Source organism: Rhea pennata, chromosome 19, assembly GCF_028389875.1.
Source record: "Rhea pennata isolate bPtePen1 chromosome 19, bPtePen1.pri, whole genome shotgun sequence".
NCBI classification, from domain to species: domain Eukaryota; kingdom Metazoa; phylum Chordata; class Aves; order Rheiformes; family Rheidae; genus Rhea; species Rhea pennata.
The window spans coordinates 1,103,548-1,124,676 of NC_084681.1; the positions used below are offsets into that span (position 1 = coordinate 1,103,548).

General features: G+C 38.9%; 1 protein-coding gene across 6 annotated transcripts in view; it reads left to right on the plus strand.

Annotated features, from left to right (window-relative positions):
* RPTOR (regulatory associated protein of MTOR complex 1) overlaps positions 1-21,129 on the plus strand; it is a 153,389-nt gene that overhangs the window by 32,086 nt on the left and 100,174 nt on the right. For 5 of the 6 annotated variants that reach the window (XM_062591395.1, XM_062591394.1, XM_062591396.1 and 2 more), the window contains exons 4-6: positions 5,190-5,348; positions 10,627-10,773; positions 19,099-19,274. In XM_062591395.1, the coding sequence (XP_062447379.1) occupies positions 5,190-5,348; positions 10,627-10,773; positions 19,099-19,274 (482 nt within the window). The remainder of the gene's footprint in view (positions 1-5,189; positions 5,349-10,626; positions 10,774-19,098; positions 19,275-21,129) is intronic. The other variant, XM_062591399.1, reaches the window with a different exon arrangement.

A 21,129-nucleotide genomic window follows, 5' to 3' on the forward strand; every position in this document is an offset into this window, starting at 1 on the left:
ATGCTGGTGGGTATAAGTTACGTATGTGATGGAGCAATCTTGTAAAGTATGGCAGCTTTTAATTGCCAAGGAACAAACCTGTCTCTCAAATCTAATGTAGCAGATATTCAAGGTTAGTGCTCTTCATTTTTGTCTTCCCTGTCAACATCAGTTCCCCTGAACAGACTTCTCAAAGGTATTTTTTGGAAGTATTATTGAATACTGAATCCATGCAGTGGGGACTAGGTGGTTTAGAATTCATTTCACATTGGACTTATAAGCAAGGTCAAATACTCTGCAGAGAAAAGGTAAAGTCACTACACTGCTGACTACAGTCAAGTGAATAAATGTTCCACCCTAATTGCTTAGCTCTAGTAATGCATTTTGTCCTAGACATATAGCAAATTAAGCTGTTTAAGTCGTGGGCTGCTTGTGAATATATTACCATGCAGGAGACTGAGATGGATTTTTACAATGTAACCAAATATCTGTAGAGAACTTGCTGAAGACGTGCAAGAGTCCATCTTGTGTTTTAATTTGGCATTTAAACTTGGGTCCGTAAGTTATAAAACAATTTCTTCACTGTGCTTAATGTTTTTAAAGTTATCAATAGTTAATAATAGAAGCAATTTTTCATGGCCTATATTAACGAAGATAAGCTGTTGTTTGTTGCATCAGTTTAGGAATTACAGCCTGCTCTACTCAACTATATGCAGTTGTTTTTTATCTTTCATTGAATCTGATGAGTTTACATCATGATAATTTAATGTGCCCACAACCTAAAATACAAGGCCTAGGAAGACCAAAGGCTGCCTGGAATCTGTGTATATGGCCATTTGACTTATGACTGAATGATGGTTATGCATAAATTGAAATCACTTATTGCATTGCTGAATTGATCTCTGCTGTTATCACATAACATGCTTGTGCTGCTGTTTACTTCTTTCTAGTCTGCTTTTTGCAGTCTACTGCTTGTTGCAGCAAGCCCTTCTCTGACACTTGTATCATGCAGCATGAGGAAAGGAACAACCCAGTTGCATCAGCGCAAGTGTTGGGGCGTTCAGGATACCCCCTGTGATACCAGGCTTCCAGCCAAACACTCTGATAGTTTGCCAGATAGTTTGGGATAAGTGTGGCCCACCAGTAGCCATTCCAGGTTCTGCAGCAAAGTGTGAGTGATTACAAGGTCTTGTGCTACCTGTAAAGTATTTCTGTTTTGGTAAGATTTTGCTGATGTTTCTATTTTTGGAGTAGATGTGGAAAACAAGTTCATTAGTTAAGTAAGTTGCTTTTGGTTAAACTGTCAGAGATCCTTTGGAGAAAAGGATCCAGATTTATTAGATGACATACTTTCAATTGATGTATTAAAGGTTATTTAAAAAATGGTTGTTTTTACATATATATTGTTGCATGCATTCCAAAGACTGAATATATTTTTGACTGTTTCCCTGATGAAGCCAGGTGTTTACAGCCGTGCAGTGTGTGGTTTTGACTTTGCCATCATGTCTTATCCCAGTAATCTTAAAACACTGCTCACAATTTTTACAAGGGTTGAGAATTCAAAACTTTAATGCCCTAAACATTTTGTGAAAATAGCTGGGTGGAGGTAGTGGAGATACTGCTGCTGTTACCGCCTGGGTCAACTGTGGAGCAGGTTGCCGTGTGAGCACAACTCTTACTAGACATTAGCAGCGGTACGTGGGGAGGGAAGAGAACACCATTAACACCCTAACTTTCCGAAAGAGGTTGCATCTGATTAGGTGAGTGAAAAAGAACAAAAGCAATAAAGTTGAGGAAACCCTATACTTTGTTCTACTGCTCATGCAAAACATCGCAGTAAATCACTGGCATGAGATATTAATCAGAGTTTTGAAGGAACCGAAGACCAAAGTATTTTAGCTATGAATGAGGTATGTAGTTTGTCACTAAAACAGCTGCAGTATCACAGGCTTTGGAAGCAGGCCAACGTGGTGTCATTCAGAAAAAGAAAAAGTGTGGCGCTAACAGCATTGTAGAAAGCCCATCGCAGATAAGTTAATTTAGAAGTAGTTAATTGGTACAAGGCACCTAGTAGTGAGTGGTTTTAGGGACATAAACTGTTAGCATGCTTTGAAAGAACTTGTGAAAGAAGTGGCTTAAAGAAAATTGTTTGAGATGTAGCCCTTGAAGGGCCTTCAGGAATTTCGGTCTCCCAAGAGAGGTTTATCCTTCAAATTAGTTCTAGCACTTCTCCCTGCCAGCGCCGTAATGAGTGAGCAAAGACAAGTAACGAAGCAGCGATTAAGGAGCACCCTGGACAGGGAGCTGAACTGGAGGGTGGCTGTGCTGGGAACGCGAGCCGCTGAAGCGGGCAGGTTCTCGGTTGTTTCACGCGAAGAAGCTGAGCGTGTATCTTACAGGCTTAATGGCTTCCTGAGCTGAAGGTGGTGTCTGGGTGTTTTGCTGTCCTGGGTATGTTTTTCTTCCATGAGTTTGAACGGTGAAAAGCTTACAGAGGTTCAAAAAGTGATTGAACAGTGTCCTGTGGCAATACAACAGTATTGTTTGTACAATATGTGGTTAAAAGTTGTGTATCTCTTTCTTTTGTTTTGAACATGTTAATGGATATTTTCATTTTATTTCCCCTAGTTCTGGTACTGGCAGATATAATAACTAGCCAAGAGAAAATGAATAAGGCGTGATTGGCTCTTACATATAACAGCAGCCTGCAAAATATCTTCCATCATCTTTTTTCCTGGCAGATGAATTTAATCGTTCCTCATGTGAAAGCCATTGCATATCCAGAAGACCGGACCTGTGTACCATGTTCAAGATGCAGGTGGTTGCTGGAGCTATACAATGGCATCGTGGCTTTTGGTTTTGTTCTTTCTTTCTTTCCTAATGATTTCTAACTCTTTACATACTCATAAAACGTACTCCTCCTCATACTGCCAGGATCTTGTTTGAGTGCCAATAGCTAGTTCAAAGCTAATTGTTGTGTGTGTAAAATCAGGATTGTTTCTTGTACATCATTTAAATGTGTCCATATTGTACAACCTCGTCGATATTACTGCTGAAACATTCAGTATCGTACAGTCTGTCTGCAGTAACTGTGAATAATCTTCTGTCAGTAACCAACTGTTGCATTTCTGCTTACTCCCTTTTCAGTGTGTTTAGTAAGCTGGACAGTACAGGATACGACTCTGATCCCCCCCCAGAGCTTCGCAGGGGACTTCCCTCTGCGGAAAGACTAATGATCCCACCACTGCCGTTTTTTTAACCAAGTCTTTATCTGTATGTGGACTTTCTTCTAAATCCCCTGTTAGCTTTAGTTTCTAAGATCTTGTCTTCTGGGTATCCAAATGGATTTATATCAGGCTATAGGGCTTTAACAATGTTTTTCTCAAGCAGAGAGAGGAAATCAGGAAGGTATTTAGGAAAATGTGAATCCAGTGTGTGGTACATGTACACCATTTCCACATAGAAATTCACTTATGATTTATAAATACATTCTTCAAAAATAAGTATAGCAGTTTGAACGCACCAAAGTGTTGTAAAGACAGATGTAAGAATAACTTTGCAGTCTGTATCTGTAGCAATTTTCTTTCTTAGTGCAGCAAGATAATAGTGATGGGTTTTACTGCCCTTGCACACACTTATGCAACTGTTTCAGAGATTATTTGTGGCTTATCTGCTCTTCAAGTAACTATGAGAATTCTGTATGCAAAGCTTGTCTGCATTCTCCAATTCATTTTGGAGTTTTATTTTTTTCCTCTTTCTACTCAACATCCAAAAGTTCCCTAATAAAAGAACTGAAGGATGTTGCAGAGAATCTCTGAATATCCAGTAAAAAAGATACCTAACTTATGACCTTCAGAGAAATGGAAACATAGGTGGGTTTGAACGTCCAACCAAGAACAATACAATTGAAGACTGAGTCCTTACAAGGACAAAAAAAGGTGGCATAAATGACTGTGAGAATCCTTTCCAGTGTACTACAATACGAATTAAACCTTTTGAGAAGCAAACTTTTTCACATTGTAATATATGCTTTCTTACACTTTCTTGAATTCTAGTTGTATAGGATTATATTTCTGCCATTTTTGCTCAGAACTGTCCCTGTACATACACAGCTCTACAAGAAATACTGGAGATAGTTCTGAGGTATAGAGGTTTCATTAGCAGCTTTAAAAAGTCTGTATTCCTGCCTGTACTACTTACAAGTGCAAGAGTAAAGGGAATGGAAAGGAAAGATTGTTTACCTCTTCCTCCTCCTTCTGTGTCCTTGTTCAGTTGTCTGCTTAAATCTCACTGCAGTTTCTCTTTCTTTCCCTTCAGCCAGCTCTATTCATGGTGTCAGTATTGTCTTATTGGGAAGGAGGAGAAACTCCTTGCTGCCGAGACTACGGGGATTAGTTCCTTGTCTGCTGCTGGCCATCTGTGGCTCAGTGTCCTTCCCCTCTCCCAGGCTAGGATTCTCCTGCTGGTTTAGGTTCTTGTGTCTGCTGTGGGTCCAGCTCAGAATAGCACAACTCCATTTAGGTTTAACATATTAGCTGAGGTGTTGCTTGGGCTTCTTTCATATCTGTCCCCTTAATGAAGGGGATACCCTCGTGCTGCGGAACTAACGAGTCAGGATTTGGGAAGGGGCAGGTGCTGCTGTTTATCGTAATCCCACGTAGGATACCTATCTGAACTTTTCTGCCCTTCAGCCTGATTTTTCAATTCCTTTCAAGGCCTGAAGCAAGAGCTATTCCCCCCCCTCCTTTTCCTTTTGATAGGAGGGAAGAAACAGTTCAGTGTGAGATCTGAGGTTTATGGAATATCATGTTTGTACTTTTTTCTGTCTTTAAGCACATTTTGTTCACCTGGAGGTTCATGGGATATGAATTTGAGGATTAGAGAATTGCACAGGGTCATTTTTGAGGCTAATAATGAAAGTATATTTGACATTTCTAAGGCATTTTGAACATTAGTAATCTTGGGATGAGATGGATCAAACTTCAGAGATGCGTAGTAAACTAACTTGTGACTTATGGTCTTACTATATGTGTGTGTGCATTCCCACACAACAAATAAGACATATTTTGTTTATTCAGCTGTTTAGCAAATGTTGTTTTCTTTTTCAAACCTGGAAGTTTATATACATGCTTCCTTCTTGAATAGATGCATGCATCTTAAATAGATCTATGTTTACAGTTAAATGATTAACTTACATGTTATGTTACTAGGCCAGATACAAGCAGAGTCTTGATCCTACAGTGGATGAAGTTAAGAAACTGTGTACATCTCTACGTCGAAATGCCAAGGAAGAGCGGGTCCTTTTCCACTACAACGGACATGGCGTCCCCAGGCCAACAGTAAATGGGGAGATCTGGGTCTTCAATAAGGTGCGTCTTTTGAGGATCAGTAGGCAAAACAGATAATTTATCATTTATTTATTTATTTATTTATTTATTTATTTTTACTGCTATGTAAATTCTGTGACTGTTATCTTAGAAAGAAAAACTGAATTTTCAGGACTTGAAAATAAGTGTTCACAGGTAATTAATTTGTTCCACGCTGATGGTTGTTTGCTTTCTTCTGTGTCCTTAAAGTTCTTCTGTGAGATCGAATAGATTGTTCCCCTTCCTGCTGCAAAGTAAGAAAGCCTTCTCGGATGCATTGAGGGTCATTACAAAACACTGAGAAGCCAGCTACTTTCACTTCATCTGTTTTTCAGCTGTAACACTCTAGCTCTGTCCTGTCTGGAGCAAATGGTGAAGCTTCTTGATAGACCTGGCTTTGTTGCCATATGTCACTGTCTGAATGTTAAGTTCTTAAAATGAAGTTTATGCTTAAAATGTCAACTAACTCTGAATAGCCATTATTCAGACTACATGAGAAAAAAGCGTGAGGCCAACAAAAGTGTGGCTAGCTCTACTTCTAAAGCAGAGTATTGAGGAACCTCTGAGTACAATGAAATAGATACTTTTTATTTTCCTATAGTTTTTTGCCACTGTTGCTTAGCTGTGATTTGTACAACTCTATTTTTCACATACTCATATTCAACACCTTTCCGATGGTATTGTGTGTGACCTAAATGTACTTTGCTTTCCCTTTAGCTAAGTTATTTAGTTATTTAGTGTTATTCTGTTAAGGGTAACAGATTTAGAATGGAGTCTTAGGAAATGGAGATATACTGTCAGTAGTTGAAAAGTGCAACCAGCTGACAGAGAACTTGCATTCATTACTATAGATTGTCTCCTGTTTTATTTTTGGGGGCCTATAGAACTTCTGTTCTCCTGGTTCACATGTATTATTTTTATAATTGAAAAAGCTTTCAATGATAATTTGAAAGAGGCAGGGGTAGAAGGGAAGGGGAGAAAGTACAAGAAAGCATCATTTTATTCTGATGCATCTGTTTTGGAGTCTTGATTAGTATTCAGACTATCACTTTAAACAGCTCATTCTGAAGCTGAATTTGGTGTTTCAGAACAAATAGCGGTGACCTTCTCACTTACCAGCCAGTGGGTAACAAATAAGCCAGAAAGAATGCTGGGCAGAATGTGATACACATGGAAGAAGAGGAAATTACTGTTCGATGAAGTTTGTGTGTTGTGCCAAATGCTTTATTAAGAACTTACTGGGTATTTGCCAGTTTTTCTGGAATCTCAGCTGGGATAAGGTGGTTGAGGACTCCATTGCTGATTAGGAGCTGCAATCTTTTTTGATTTGTTTTATGAACTATCAAAAAATTTATTGTTACAAAATGATATATTTTGATATGTAGATTAAAAAAGATTATAACTTTCAGGAAGTATCATTCAGCCTGATTCACTTCAGGTACATGTCTCAGGGCTTTTTTGTTTAGTTCAGAGTTCAAATTCTGCTGGGAAGATATATGGAAGAAATAGTGTGGTGCAATTTGGATAAGGCACTTAAAAAGCTGATAGCTAAATTAACCTGGTCTTTGAAAACCAAACCTACTTACCTCTCTTTCATGCAGGTTTTTCCTGAGTTTAATTGTCCATAGATTTTGACATGTTACACTTGCTACGGTATAAATACCGTTGTGGTTACCTTCATCTTTCGGGGCTCCCTTATGAAGCAAGCCTGTGTTTTTGATACTTAACCTGGTCAGACAAATAAAGAGAATAGCAATAAATAAACAAACTGATACTCATCTCTGTTCATTTTATTAGAATTAAAACCTTCTATATACGTTTTGTAGAAAAAGAAGACAATAGTGAGGAGATGCGCTGCCTCAAGGCAGAGTGTGAGAAATGGTGTAGGGAGGTGCCTGGTTCTCCTCGCCCTCCGGGCCTCTTTCCCCTTCCTTCTGCCCTGGAAATCCCCACTCTTCAGAGATTGTTTCAGCTCTAACTTCATGGGGTGAGAGAGAGCTTTAAAGGAAGCAGAAAATATATTTGGCTGTAATTTCTTTGTCTTTTAATGGCAGCTGCTCAAAAAGTGCTGCACTACTGCACGACAGCCTGTGAAGACTTACAGTGCTTTAATTGTTTTAATTTTTGCTTTGTAGCTTGACAAACAAAATGTTCCTGAACTCTTTGTTAGTGAGATAATTAGACATATAGAAAAAACTAGGGACAGATTCCCAAAGGTTCATCACCACAAAATTTATTTTCTGAGATTCTGAGAGATCCATTAGGTTGAGAAATCCCAGGATAGAAGCTGAATACACAAACCTTCTGAAGAACCTCTTTAGCTTTAGAGAAATTAATGACTATATGCTCTTCAAACATTATTTCATCTTGGATAGGAACTAGAAGGAGAAATTTTATCCTTCTTTGGAAGGGCTGATTATTTTGAAAATGTTATTTTTCCAGGTTTAATATCTGTCTTTTTCACAGAAGGATGTGAAATGTATGCACAGGCAGAAGCAGATTCTGCAGCTAATGTAGTAACATGAAACAGTTACAAAATGGACCTCATCATTGTCTCTCTGTGTCTTTCAGAAACTATTCCTTCATTCTAATTGATATTTAAATTATTTTTAGTTGATAATCTATAAGAATCTGAATGTCTTTTGAGTGATGTTCCAAATACTTCCAAAACGCTTTTAGATACTTGGGGTCAGCAAGCGCTCAATATTTTGAGATTGCTTCAAGTATTATATCTCTTATGATATGGACAACTGATAAGAGTCTTTAGTAAAGTTACTGTCCAGTTTTCATTGCAAAAGACCCCTGGCAGCCTTTGAGATGATCCCACCCCTCTGGGCTGTCTCTGAAAGGGAGCAGTGAAAGTCCTTTGGCTGAAGAAGTAATTACAGCTGTGCAAGTTTTGTTGAGATAAACTTCTGAAACTTGTCAGTTCCCTTCCCTTGTTTTGTATTTCTCGGGGACTTTCTGGCCATCTGCCAAAATAATCTCCTGCCTCTAAAACAGGAGATGTATTCCCTTTAATGGGAACCATAAAGAGAGGCTATGGCTTGAGGTGGAGCTGTGCTGATCGTTCTCCAAACACTTCTTAGCTGCTTTAGGTCTAAAAGGTGTGTGCTTCAGTCTGCCTGCTGCTCTGCTGAAACGTGCTGTGCTTCACGGGGTGAGGGCCAGAAGCTGCAGGTCTGCCTTGTGCCATAGGAGATTGCCATGGTTCATTGCTTTAAACCGGCTTAAAACACTCTTGTTTGTATGCGTTAGAAGTCAGCCGTCAATTACGGAATCGTAGGCTGTTTTTCCTGTAGGTTTCCTGGTTTGGCTTACCCCATGGTACAGGCCTGCAGAGGAAGGGCTGAGACGGTCCTTGTGAGCTGGGCGACTTGGCGTCCTCTGGCATTTCGCATCATTCCTGTAAGCAGACACCGAATGTGGATTTTGAGAGTTGCATTAACACAGCGAACACTTTTGTGCTAAAAACCAAAGTCAATCCTGAGCTGAAAACATACAGACAAGCTCGTTCGTGCACACAGCCCGGCGTGGCAGGAGTGAGACAAACAACAAGCACCAAAAGATCAGCTTGAGCAGCCGTGCTAGAAAACTATTATTTAACACTCCTTTTTTCTTCAAACTATCTAATTTACATATCACCAGCAAATAAGTTAAGTTATATCTGTTTCCCCTCAGGCAAAATCTGAACATAATTCTACTGGTTTGAAATGTCACAATGTTAGTCGTGGGCATAATTCAGTCTTAACTGTAGCATCATGTATTATAAATTTAAAGTTAAAACAATGCGTGTCCATAAAACCTCATCGATTGTACATGTCAGAGCAGATTTTATATTTAATTACTGTGATTGAAATGTGTTTAGAATTAGTGGTGTGTCAGTTTACTCCCCTTTGCTGTCTAAAAAACCCGAAAGAGGCCTATACCGAGGATAAGGTGTTTGTGTATCACTCTGTCCTGTGTCAGTCTGCAAAACTCCTAACTCCCCAAAATTTTGACTTTTATGAGCAATAATTCTTCTTACTAGTTTTAATAAAACTGAAATTTTATATATGGTCAACACTTGATTTTGAAATGACTTAACATTTCCTACCCTATTTAATATACGGTTTATGATCGCTTCAGACTTTACATATACACGTGTCCTTGAAAATTTGTTTTTTGCTGAAGTTTACTGTTTTTATTGCAGCTATTTTAAGTCTCTTGAATTTAAATGGGAATTATGATCCCCTCCATCATCCTGCTGATGCTAATAGTAACATCCCGGCGTCTGCTGTCGGTTTCGGGCAGAGCCGAGGGCTGCGTGAGCAGGAGCAGGTTGCCCTCTGGCTGCGGATGGGGAGGCTCCGGCAGGCCACCGCAGCAGAGCACTGCTTCGCCTGTAGCTTCTGTTCTGCCACTTAGTGTATGGCCCTGTACAACTTATTTTAAGCCCAATTTTTGATTGTCTTTCAAATTTTAGGAGCTCTTGCTTTGAATTATTTGGTAGGAAGAGCAGGGAAGAGGAGGAATGAAGCAGTGAGTATCTACAGAAGTTGATTTTTTGGGGGGGGGGGGACGACTTCACTTTGAAACCAGTGTTTGTTGGGTTTAATTTTATAGGACAATTCTGAAAGTTGCACAGAATCTAAAGACCATTCGGGGGGCAAGATTAGCTCAGTTGGTTAGAGTGGGGTGCTGCGAATGCCAAGGTTGCAGGTTCAATCCCTGTATGGGCTATGCTGAGGGTTGGATTAGATGATCTCCAGAGATCTCTTCCAACCTTACCATTCTATGATTCTAATAAAATTTGGAAGTATCTCGTTAAACTGAGACAAGGGTAGCTGCTGAAGGGTCACCTAGTCTTAATCATCCATGTTGAAGTATTGGCAGAGTTTTCAGTACCAGGTTGTTGATGTTAAAGACAACTGGTTTATATCTTTTATCAGTGTTGCAGAAGTTTGAGCTAAAAATGGACTATTAAATGCTCATTAGGATTGTTAGCATATTTCAAAGCACTCTTTAGTGATTTTTTTTAGAGTTTTAGCTTCAAGTTTAGTCTATCAAACAATACCACAACAAAACTTACTTGACGTTTGTTTTGGAGTTGGATATGTAGTCGTCCTTATTAAAAGATGCTGATTGGTGTTTATCTTGATTGACATACCTAGGGTACAATCTAGGTTTTATTTTGTGATACATATGAAATATATATCAGAAATGAAATTTTTTGTGTCTCACAAATAAGTTCTGGTGCTTCTTTGCCTCTCTAACTCAAACGTTTTGTTTCTTCTTACAGAACTACACACAGTATATTCCTCTATCCATATATGACCTGCAGACTTGGATGGGCAGTCCTTCCATTTTCGTCTATGATTGCTCTAATGCTGGCCTTATCGTCAAGTCATTCAAACAATTTGCACTACAGAGGGAGCAGGAGTTGGAGGTAAGATCGCAGTGTATTGCAGAAGTCTCATTTGTGTCTGTTTCTCTCCACTGAACATTAAGATTAGATCTAGATTCTAATGGCTGCAGTAGGGCTACGTTTAGGCCTGCTTTGCTATGCACCGCTGAAAAAATATGTTTAAAATTACATTAAAAGCAAATTAATTTGGAAATAATTTTGCCATTCCAATCTTTCTGGTTCAGTTTGCTATCCTATTAAGTCAGAATAATTTTTAACACAAGCACTAATTACATAGTAATGTTAATAGAATCAATTTGTGCCTTAGTGATCTCTTCTGCTGAGATAAATGTTGAGGTGAAGCAGACATTTAGTTTAGATTCAGATGTCTGATAGCTGGATATGTGTTTGGATGCAGTTAATGTTCTGTGCTTTTGAACCAAATGTGCAAATGTTGAACAAAATGTGACTGTGATATGCAGAGGGACTGTGACTGGTGATTTCAGTTTCACAGAGTGCTTAAGCTCAGTGTGTTTTTAATGAAAAGTTGCCTTTCGTTGCAAATGTAATTACTAATACATTTATTGAAGTAAATCTGAAACGCAGAGTGGAAAGTAAGAAAGAAGTTAAGGTTCTTTGCGTAGCAACTTGGGATGGCAAGATTCTCTGCTGTCAGATACTCGTGCTAGCTCTAGTCCACATTGAAAGTGCATTTTTAAATGGTTAACTTCTTTCACTCTTGCGGTTTCAAAACATTATATATATTTTTTTTGTAACTTCACAGAAGGAATATGATTTAATTAGGCAGCTAACTGTCATGAATGTGATTCTTAGGTAGATACTGACAGTATCCCTGGGTCTAATTCCTTTCATTATAAATTATAATTTCTCGGGATATTTTTGTGGTGACTTTTTTGGCAAGTAGAAATTCCTTTGTGCTGAGAGAAGCTGATCTAATATCTTGAGAAATATAGATCTCTTCATCACTCCTGCTCTTTTCTGCTGGTGGTAACACTGTTCTTTGCATAGGTGCGAGACTTTGCAAGCTCTATGGCTTGAGAAAAGTGTGAAACTGCAAGGCACAGATCAGTGGTATTGGCAATAGATGCATTTTGAAGGTTACCATCTTTTTAATTCTAGGAAAACATGTAGTGGCCAGATGCTGTTTTACTTTTCTGAAGTTCTTCTATCAGTATCTGACTTTTATGGCTACATTTTTTGCAGCCTTTTTCTTCTCTTTGTTTAATGCACGCTGCTTTATTTTGTTTGTTTTCTCATTATATTACTAAGCATATTAAAAATGAGCCTATTTTTACCTTCTCTTTCCCAGCTTTCTTCACAAGTTTCCTTTTCCCCTTTGCTTTTACTGGGCTCTAGAATGACCTTGAAGCTGTTCTTGGAGAGGAAAGCAGTCACAGGTTTCTCCCCTGGATTCTGCTGTGTGACAGATAAATGAGTCAGGTGGTGGTTGTGCAGAGGAGGCTCTTTGCAAGTCAGACACACTGTCTCCAGGCCAGAATAGCTGGTTACCTTGAGAAAGATAAGCACAAGTAGCAAAATCATTTTTTTTATTCCAACAAAATATAAAATTCTACTTGCTTGTTTTTGGGCGGTGGTTTGTTTTGACTAAATATGTGAGGTTACATAGTAAAACCATTCTAGTATTTCTTTGCTTTCCAACACAGATTGAAACTACCATTTAATTTGATTATGAAAATACTTTCAGGTTTGCATGTCTACTTTCCACTCTTTGTATATTAGATTTTAACAGCTACTGAAGACTTGCTGAGATAACTGCTTAATTTATACAAAGCAGAAGACTTGATAATAGGGAAATGGTTACAGTGTTATATAAAGTGCAGATGTAAATTCATTCAGGATACTATAAGTTATTGAATTATCTTAATTCATGAGAACAGAAGTAAAGCTGAAGGTGGTACTCAAAGGGGCTACTGGAGTGATCAAGAAAATTTTTACCTTACTGAAAGGAGATTAGAAGAGCTTGCCTTTTTCTTAATCTGACAGAGTGAATGCTGATGAAATATATGGCTGTGTGTATAAATTAATTGAAGAATAAGCCTAAGGGAAGGAGAAATGCTCATAAAAGGACACGATTGACATAAGAGCAAATAGGTATAAACTGTCCATGAATAAATTTAGTCTGGAAATAGGTAAGTTTAGAAAAATCAGAAGAGCAAGGTTCTAGGACAGGCTACTGCCTGGAATAATAGAAACCAAGCTATTTCTCAAGGTGAAACTTTATAATTTTGAAAACAGGGTTGTATGACATGAATGATGATGTAGCAGGAGATCTTTCCTTCCAGACATTGCTGATGGAGGCGCTGATCTTGCTAGGGCTTTGTACACTGGCATAACCACATCCGTCTTTGCTGGGACTGCCTTGCTGCTTTACAGTTTGGGTATCTGTTCATAGGAAGCCTTCACTGATTTCTGGATTAATATTAAATCATCCTGGTTTTGATGCAGTGCAGTCCTGTACCATAGTTAACTTCTATCACAATACCTGCAGTAGTAAGATGGTTGTGTCTAGTTCATAATTAGTCTGTTACTGATAGTTTGCTACTAACATGCAAATTTCTAGATAAAAGTGTGCTTGTTCTCTGTCTACCTTACACAAAATACCTAGAAATTGGATAGTGAAGTTAATTTAAGGAGAGAAAATGCTGTGAAGCATGGAGAGAGTAAGGTATTACATGCCATAAAACTGTTGGTAGAGAATGTTTGTACCCAGCAGTATTGCAAATGAGCCATCTTTGGAGGATGTTATATAGGTTTTTCTCAGTGGTAGGCCTGATGGGATAAGCATTAGGACATACCTAATGATGTTACTCTGGTTAAACTGTTGCACTTATCAGCAAGATGTAACCTGTGAGTGACCATGCAAAATAGTAAAGGCTAGAAGTGGAATATATAGGAAGTGGCTGAAGCTGGGTGATCAGAAAAGATTTTTTTTTTTCCCTCCCTTCCTCTCCCTAACATTAATTTTTTTTTTTTTTTTTTTTTTTTTTTAAGAGAAAATAAGGTATTTAAATGTCTTGCAGGAGATGAGTAATCACTTAACAGGAGCCAGGAACTACCAACTAAGGAATTGAACTCAGGCTAAACACACATTTTACTTCATGGTTGCATTATGCTCAGAAGAGTCAGAATTCATACTATTACAGTTATGCTGTTTTTTTTTTTTTATGGTATTAAGCGTAGTCAAGCGCTCTTTAGAGAGGTTTATGAGCATGCAAAATACACACCAACTATCAACACCTTTCTAGGAATATGGCGAGAAACTTATTTTCTTTAAGCTGTGTGTTTTTATCTTACAAAATTACAGTTAACAAACACATTCATTTAGGTCTGGTAGATAATACTTGTTTGCCAGAGACTTAGTTCCAGGCATGGCTATTTATCACATTTTTTAGGGATCCTTTTTTGGATAGCACAGAGTGCTGGCCTGGTGCCATCAGATTTTATATAGTTCCACCATAAATGTAAAAATTAATGACAACATACGTACAGGTAAGTTTGCAGCCCCAATTATATTTTGTTTTCATTGTTCATGGAATATAAAAGCTGTTATTTTTTCTTAGTGTAAGATCTAGGTCTTATTCAATCTCCAAAGAGAAGAAGCAAAAAAATAAGTGATGGTTTGTGTGAGTGGTAGGAAAGTGGTTAAGCTCCTCAGATATCTGAGGACGAAATAATCTTGCAGCGCTGCACGTTACAATGTTTTCTTTTGAGACTGTCCTCCAAAATAGCATCTGTGTTCTGTAATTACAAAGCAGCAATTAAAGTTAATAAATTTTGCTGATCCCTAGCATTCTTAAAATGTCACAGTGTTCCGAAATTTTAAGTTAAGTACTATTGATATAGGAACTGGATGTGAAAACAAAAAAGCATTCCATATTGTTACAGACTTGTGCATCTTACTGGTTTTATTTTGAAAGGGCTGTTTTGCTGGACTGTGATAGACTGGCTGTTCCCTGGAAATATCTGTGATTGGTTTAACTGGATGGGCAGTCTTGGCTTAATACCTAGCTAAACAAAACTATGTATTTTGCAGATAAGAAATATCCATTTAGCAGTATGATGTGGATACAGTGACATGTTAGGAAGTGTGATAAATTAGTTTAAAAGTTTTTTTTGTTTGGTTTTTTTTTTTTTTTTTTGTTTTTTTTTTTTTAGTTAATATTGCTGGTATACATTTGGGTTTTGTCATAGTATTTCTAACAGAAAGCTATTGTTTTCCTCTCCCAAAGCACATTTTTCGGAGTTGGAAACTGACCCGAGCTCTTAGAAACAGGAGTTGCTGCTGCTGCCTTCCCAGTTAATGTCCAGTTTGGCATCGCTAGCGCAGCAGCGGCCCAGGCAGTGTGGATGCTGGCACTGATGGAGAGTGTGGAGCACTGTCTTGCGGGGATTTGACCTCATGAAGTTGTAAGAAAATGGCAGGTGAAATAATGTCCGCAAAGCAGGCAGTAACCTGTTTAGAAAATATCTTGCATATGCCTTTCCTTAAGCTCTGAGCTCTGCTTATAATGTATAATGGAAGTGGGGGCACTAGATGCTCTTAATCATCTAATTAACTAGCTTTGGCTCTATGAGGGTATATAAATAAACCATAATTCTGGAGAATTAGGCTTTTTAAGTGTACTGTGCTAACAGTGCTAAAACAGTAGGCTGGTTATGGCTGATTAATTTTCTGTGTAATTGTGATATTGTGTCTCCTCTGACTCATAACTGTTTCATAGAGTAAAGGTCTGTAGTCCGAAGGGCACATTTGAGATGTACAGAAGTGAAGGCTGAAACATATCTCCTGGCTGTTTGCTTTGCTGCAAGAGATGGAACTTTTCTATCTTCAGTTTTTGTTACAGTTCAAATTCCTCAACTTTTTACCTTGCAGCTGCGTTAGCAGCTTTTTTGTCCTTTGTGTAGGAATCCAATTTTGCTCTGGGGGTGCTTGTTCTTTTCTGCCTCGAGTAGGGTATATGACTAATGCTTCCTAATCAGAGCTGGAGAACTCGGTTTTTATCTTTCCATCTTGAACATTAATTCTTCAAAAATTAGCTTAATGGCAGCCCAGCAGAATGTTGTCTGGCATTAGCATCATGTCTGGGGGGAGAATATTTGTAATCCACCATCTGCTGGGAGAGGGGAACGTCTCCTATTCTGTGCTCGTTTTAATACATCTTTTGCATGGGAAGAGGATTCTCATAGCAGAAACTGTGTGAAAGCAGCCTGTCTGGTCAACATTTAAAGTAACAGCATCTTCCCATTTCTGCTTTAGGGCAAAGTTCCTCCCAAGTTTCACTTAAACATGCCTATTAATTCAAACAGACCTGTTTTTTCTGTGAAGCATTTGCTTCTGAATGTGTTTACATACACACACAAATATTTCCAGTAACAGTGGCTTAAAATACAGGTGTTGTCTCCCTCCGTGTTAGTCACGAGTGGCCCTACTCGCACATCTGTTAACCCTTCAGCCTGCCAGATATGGTGCTCGCAAATGGCAAAACTGCTCGTTAGCTTGGGCAGCCCCAACCTGTATTCCGAACCAAGTCGTTACGACCATCTTACCAGAATGCCGGCGTATTTTGGTGTAGTTTGCAAACTAATTTTAAATAGCACTGTTTGTACGAAAGACTGCGGACTTCCAGTTACTCATAAATAACAGTAAGTAACACCAAAAGTACTTTACTCGTGGTAAAGACAGTTTTGCTTACCGAGCTTGCACCCGACAGCGTGCGGCGCCTTGAGAGGACGTTTGCAGCGCTGCGAGCAGCCGTGAGGTCTCGGGGCAGCTGCAAGGACTCCGGCTCCGCAGACTGGCATCCGGAAAACAGTCAACTATGGTGGGGAAAGCCATGTTAATATAATTTTGATAACATTTTGTATGTGGTAACTTCACATAGTTTGTTTACTGGTATTACAGTTGTGAATTTATAATTCTGTTTATCGTATATCTTGCCCCAATAGAGGGACATTTATGAGGGAACAGAGCAGTCCACAAAGTCTGATTTTGGATGTTCTAAGGATGCAAAAACAATTGTTCATAGAGGGCTTTACCTGACCCTCTTCCTCCTCCCTCCCTCTCCCCATGCTTGTTTTGTAAAAGAAAGGAAAAGATTTAGATTAAGGAGATGAATGGAGCAGTGAACACTGAAGGTTTTGCTAGATTATTACCCCTAGAAATCTGACAGCATCTGTATTTGCTAGCTGGTGTTGTGTGTTTGGTTTATGGTTGCTAACAGCATATCTGCTAATGGACAGACACGTGCCTCGAGGCCCCCCCAGCTCCTGCGGGCGTCTGCGGGTGGGAGGCAGGAGCCGGGCCGGCGCGCGAGCACTCCCCGCCGCTCGGGGGGCACCGGGTCCGCCCCGTGCGTGGCCCCTTCGGGGGGGGCAGAAGGCAAGTCCGTCTCTTAGAAATTAAGGGCTGTAGTTAAGCAGTTTAACTGCTTTATATTTATAACTCTGTAAAGAGCTAATGCTTCTCCACCCTGTTTCTTATGGCTTTCTCCCCAGATACAAAAATCTTTCTGGTGTAGTAATTACCTGGCTTTTGTTGTTGTTAAATGCCCAGCTTAAGTTTTATTGAGAAGTACAGTAGAAATCACTAGTAATGACCTGAGCTTAACTTTGCTCCCAGCCAAGGGATGGTATGGATCTTCACTCAAAGTGTCACACCTGAACTGAGGGCGATGGTAGGTCTTAGCCAGCCTGGTCAACTGCGAAAGCCAAAGTGTGTCACTAAGCATGTGGGATTGGAATGCGAAAAAATAGTTAAAGAATCAAAAAACTTCATGGGTTGTAGAATGTGTAAAATAACATCTGAAAAATCCTCTGTGGCTTACAGGTATGCTTTACTAGATGAGGGATGTGGCTGTGCCAGGCTCCAGGTTTGTAATGCAGGTATTCTGCTCCCCAGTGACCCTGCTGAGACACCAAATTGGTTTCTTTGAGACAGACAGAATTTTTCATGTATAAAGATGGTGAAGAGTGAGTTTATTAGTGAACTGTGCAACCTTTCTGGCTTGGCAGGCGAAGTGAAACTGGCGGAATTGGTAATCTTTGTATGAATGTACTTCTGCAAACTTTGATACCGTAACGTATAGATCTCTTTTATAAGTCTTTGCTTTCTAACTCGGGCACGAAGGGGCAATGAACACCCTGTCCGTGTTTAATTTCTTTGCTGTATTCATTTAAGAACCCTTGTGTACCACAGATCAGAATTTTGGGTGGCTGAGGTACATCTGCTGTGTTTGTGTTCACCTGTTTCAGAAAGACACTGTGTATGTTTTTCATTCTGTGGATCATTTGTCTTGAAAAATATAAGCTGTTAATCACAATGTTAATTAAGAGCATCACTGCAGTTTAGAAAGTGAGGAATACTGGTGTATATGGTTTTCCACTCTATAAACCGACAGTTGGACAGCTGAGTTGGCTGCAGTGACACAGTTCAGAATTTTAGACACTCTTTCACAGCAGACTTGGCCGTGATTTTAAAAGAGCACTGAATATGCCTATGTAAGTGCCTATTCTCTTTCTCATTCTTCTTTTCCTTTTAAAAATTGATCCTTCTGCAGCATATGGTGTGAAAGAACTGAACAGCATTTATGTGTAGCTGGTTCTTGTCTGCAGGTGCAGGAATGCTGCCGGATCAGCGTGTTCCATCAGTCTCCTAGCTAGTCTGCACTGACATGTCTCTCGGTTTTCCCAGAGGGTTTTAATTGGATGATTATGCATTTTCTACTTTTTTGACAGTCTGTCTACATACCAATGGTAATTTTCTCTCTTCCTTTTTCCAGCATGGCCTTTTTGCTCTACTGGAATAGAAAGATGTATGGGGAGAGACATATAGGGAGTTTAGTATTCGCCTCACTTACCAGGAAGGGTCGTCTTTGTGCCTCATGGCCAGAAATGCTGCCTAGTGCAGCCAAATGAATTACATATTTCCATTTGAAGCTCTTCTGCCATCTGTGGTGAATGCTTATGAGCCACACGATGTTTTTTGTTTAAATGTAAAAGAAACAATTATTAGTGCTTGATTTCAAGCTGACAGATATGAACTGAAGACTGAAGTGGAGATCTACAGCTTAATCCATTTTACAAGTTGTTATTTTTGGTGTTAAGTACTGTTATGGTAAATACACTTAAATACTGTAAAATATATATGAGTTAAATCATAACTACAGCTGCTGCTCTTGTGGTTTTAAACTTCTCTGAATCCAGAGAGCCATTGAACCTTGACAGCTCTTCATTCATATGATTTTTTTTTTTGAATGGTATAGAAGTTAACTTCACTTTCTCAAGTGACTAAACTCACCAATTGATTAAGTTCTTCGATCTCTCTAGGTGGCTGCAATTAACCCAAACCATCCACTTGCTCAAATGCCTTTACCTCCATCGATGAAGAACTGTATTCAATTGGCAGCATGTGAAGCCAACGAATTGCTACCTATGATCCCTGATCTGCCGGCTGACCTTTTCACATCATGCCTTACTACACCAATCAAAATCGCTCTGAGATGGTAAGCATCTTCCCCAGTTTTGAAGGAAAATGCATAATTCGTGAAGCTTGTCTGATGAAATGACAGATTTGTTAATCCAAATGCTTTACCTAACCTAAGGTTTTTCTGCAGAATTAAATTACAGGATTTGAACTATGCCTTTGGGACATTTTATTAATCAGAAATAGGAAGGTGAAAATATTTTCTTATTAGTGTTACACTGTAGATTCCACCTGGATATCTAGGTTTGCTCAGATTAAGGGTATACTGTTCTGGGAATTAAGTATCTTTCTCTTCAGGGAGCAGAAGTAGTATATAGTACAATACAACTTTCTGTAAATTGTCTTCTGTACAAATTATATTCAAAATACTGCAGTTATTGTAAATAATACGGTAGTATTAAATAATGCTATAGTGGGAAGAAAATGAAGCAATAAACACGAGAAAGATGTTATAGAATGACATACCTAGTTAATTAGGCAGAAAGATATAAAATGTAGCAGGAGCTTCCTAAGAGCAGTATCCTTAAGTAACAACAGAGAGGAGCACAAACAGTTGTGCTGGCTGCAGGCATGATGAACAATTATTATTGAACAATCCACCTGGTCAGTTCAAGGCTACATAGAAACTAATTTGGTAAATACAAATGACTGTAGCTTTTAAAAATGAGTATTTTTAATTGAATGGAGTCCAAAACCAATATACAAAACAATGCAAAGTGCCAACGATTCAAGAGTTGCAGGTTTGAGTCTAAATTCTCAGGAGAATGTTTTCTTCAGAACTCTTCATCGGACTATGGAGAGAGAGAAAGAATGAAGCAATTGCTTTCAGGATGGATGTGCTGAGGCTTCTGGTTAATCTGAATAACTAATTACTATGCAGGTGTTTTAAACCAATACCATGAGGACACTGTGACACCACTTTGTTGTTGTTGTTTTACTGATTCATCAAATCTTCGCGGGAATCCATAGTATGGGCTTTGAATCCCATTGAGATTAACACATGCTGGTTGACCTGGCTTGTAGCAAACTGAAGCTTTGTAAGTAAAGTGAAAGCTGTTTGCATTGAGATTTCAGTTTTTTTCCTCTTGTAATTATCAGAAATATAGTTCAGTGTTTGCACCATAGCTAAAGGGAAAACACTAAGGCTCTGTAAGAGTTTTGTATTGGAGCCATACAAGAAGGATGTCCTCCTCAAACATGTAAACTGCTTAGACAGCAGTGTTTAACGTGCAGTTTATATGTACTGAGAAAGTGCTTTTTCAATATGTGATCTGTTTAGGGATTTTTCTGTTGCTTCATCTCCATGGGAACACTGCTGAAGGGGTGATCTGGGCTGATTCTTCAGCAGCTACACCTGGCACAGGCATGAAATATGCTCAGATTTGACAGGAAATGTGTTTGTAAAATTCTGCTCAGGAGAAGAATTTAAAAACATTAATCTCAGCTATTCTGGATTTTAATGCTGGTGAATGCCATGCTAACTGCTAAATTGTAATGCATTTCCTATTGCATCTAAACCACTGATTATAGGTATTGCTTACTGCATACACAAACAAAACTTTCTCCTCTATTCCATGATGAAGAATATGCTCTTTTTATATTCCCAGTTGATTGGCATTGCTAGGGTTGCGTGTTTATCCATGCAAGTCCTGTAAATACTAAGTGCTCGCTTGTGGAGCATTATTATTCACTGCTGTTAAATGTAATACATGCAAGGGCAGATTGGCCTCCTACGTTTCAGTTGTCTGATGCAAACTGTGTGTTGGTGTGCAAAAGCGAACAGTTAACCAAAAAACGATGTAAGCCTTTGTTACTGAAACTTCCCTTTTACTTCAGTCTGGTCCTTTTATTACCATTGATCCAGAAGTCCTATG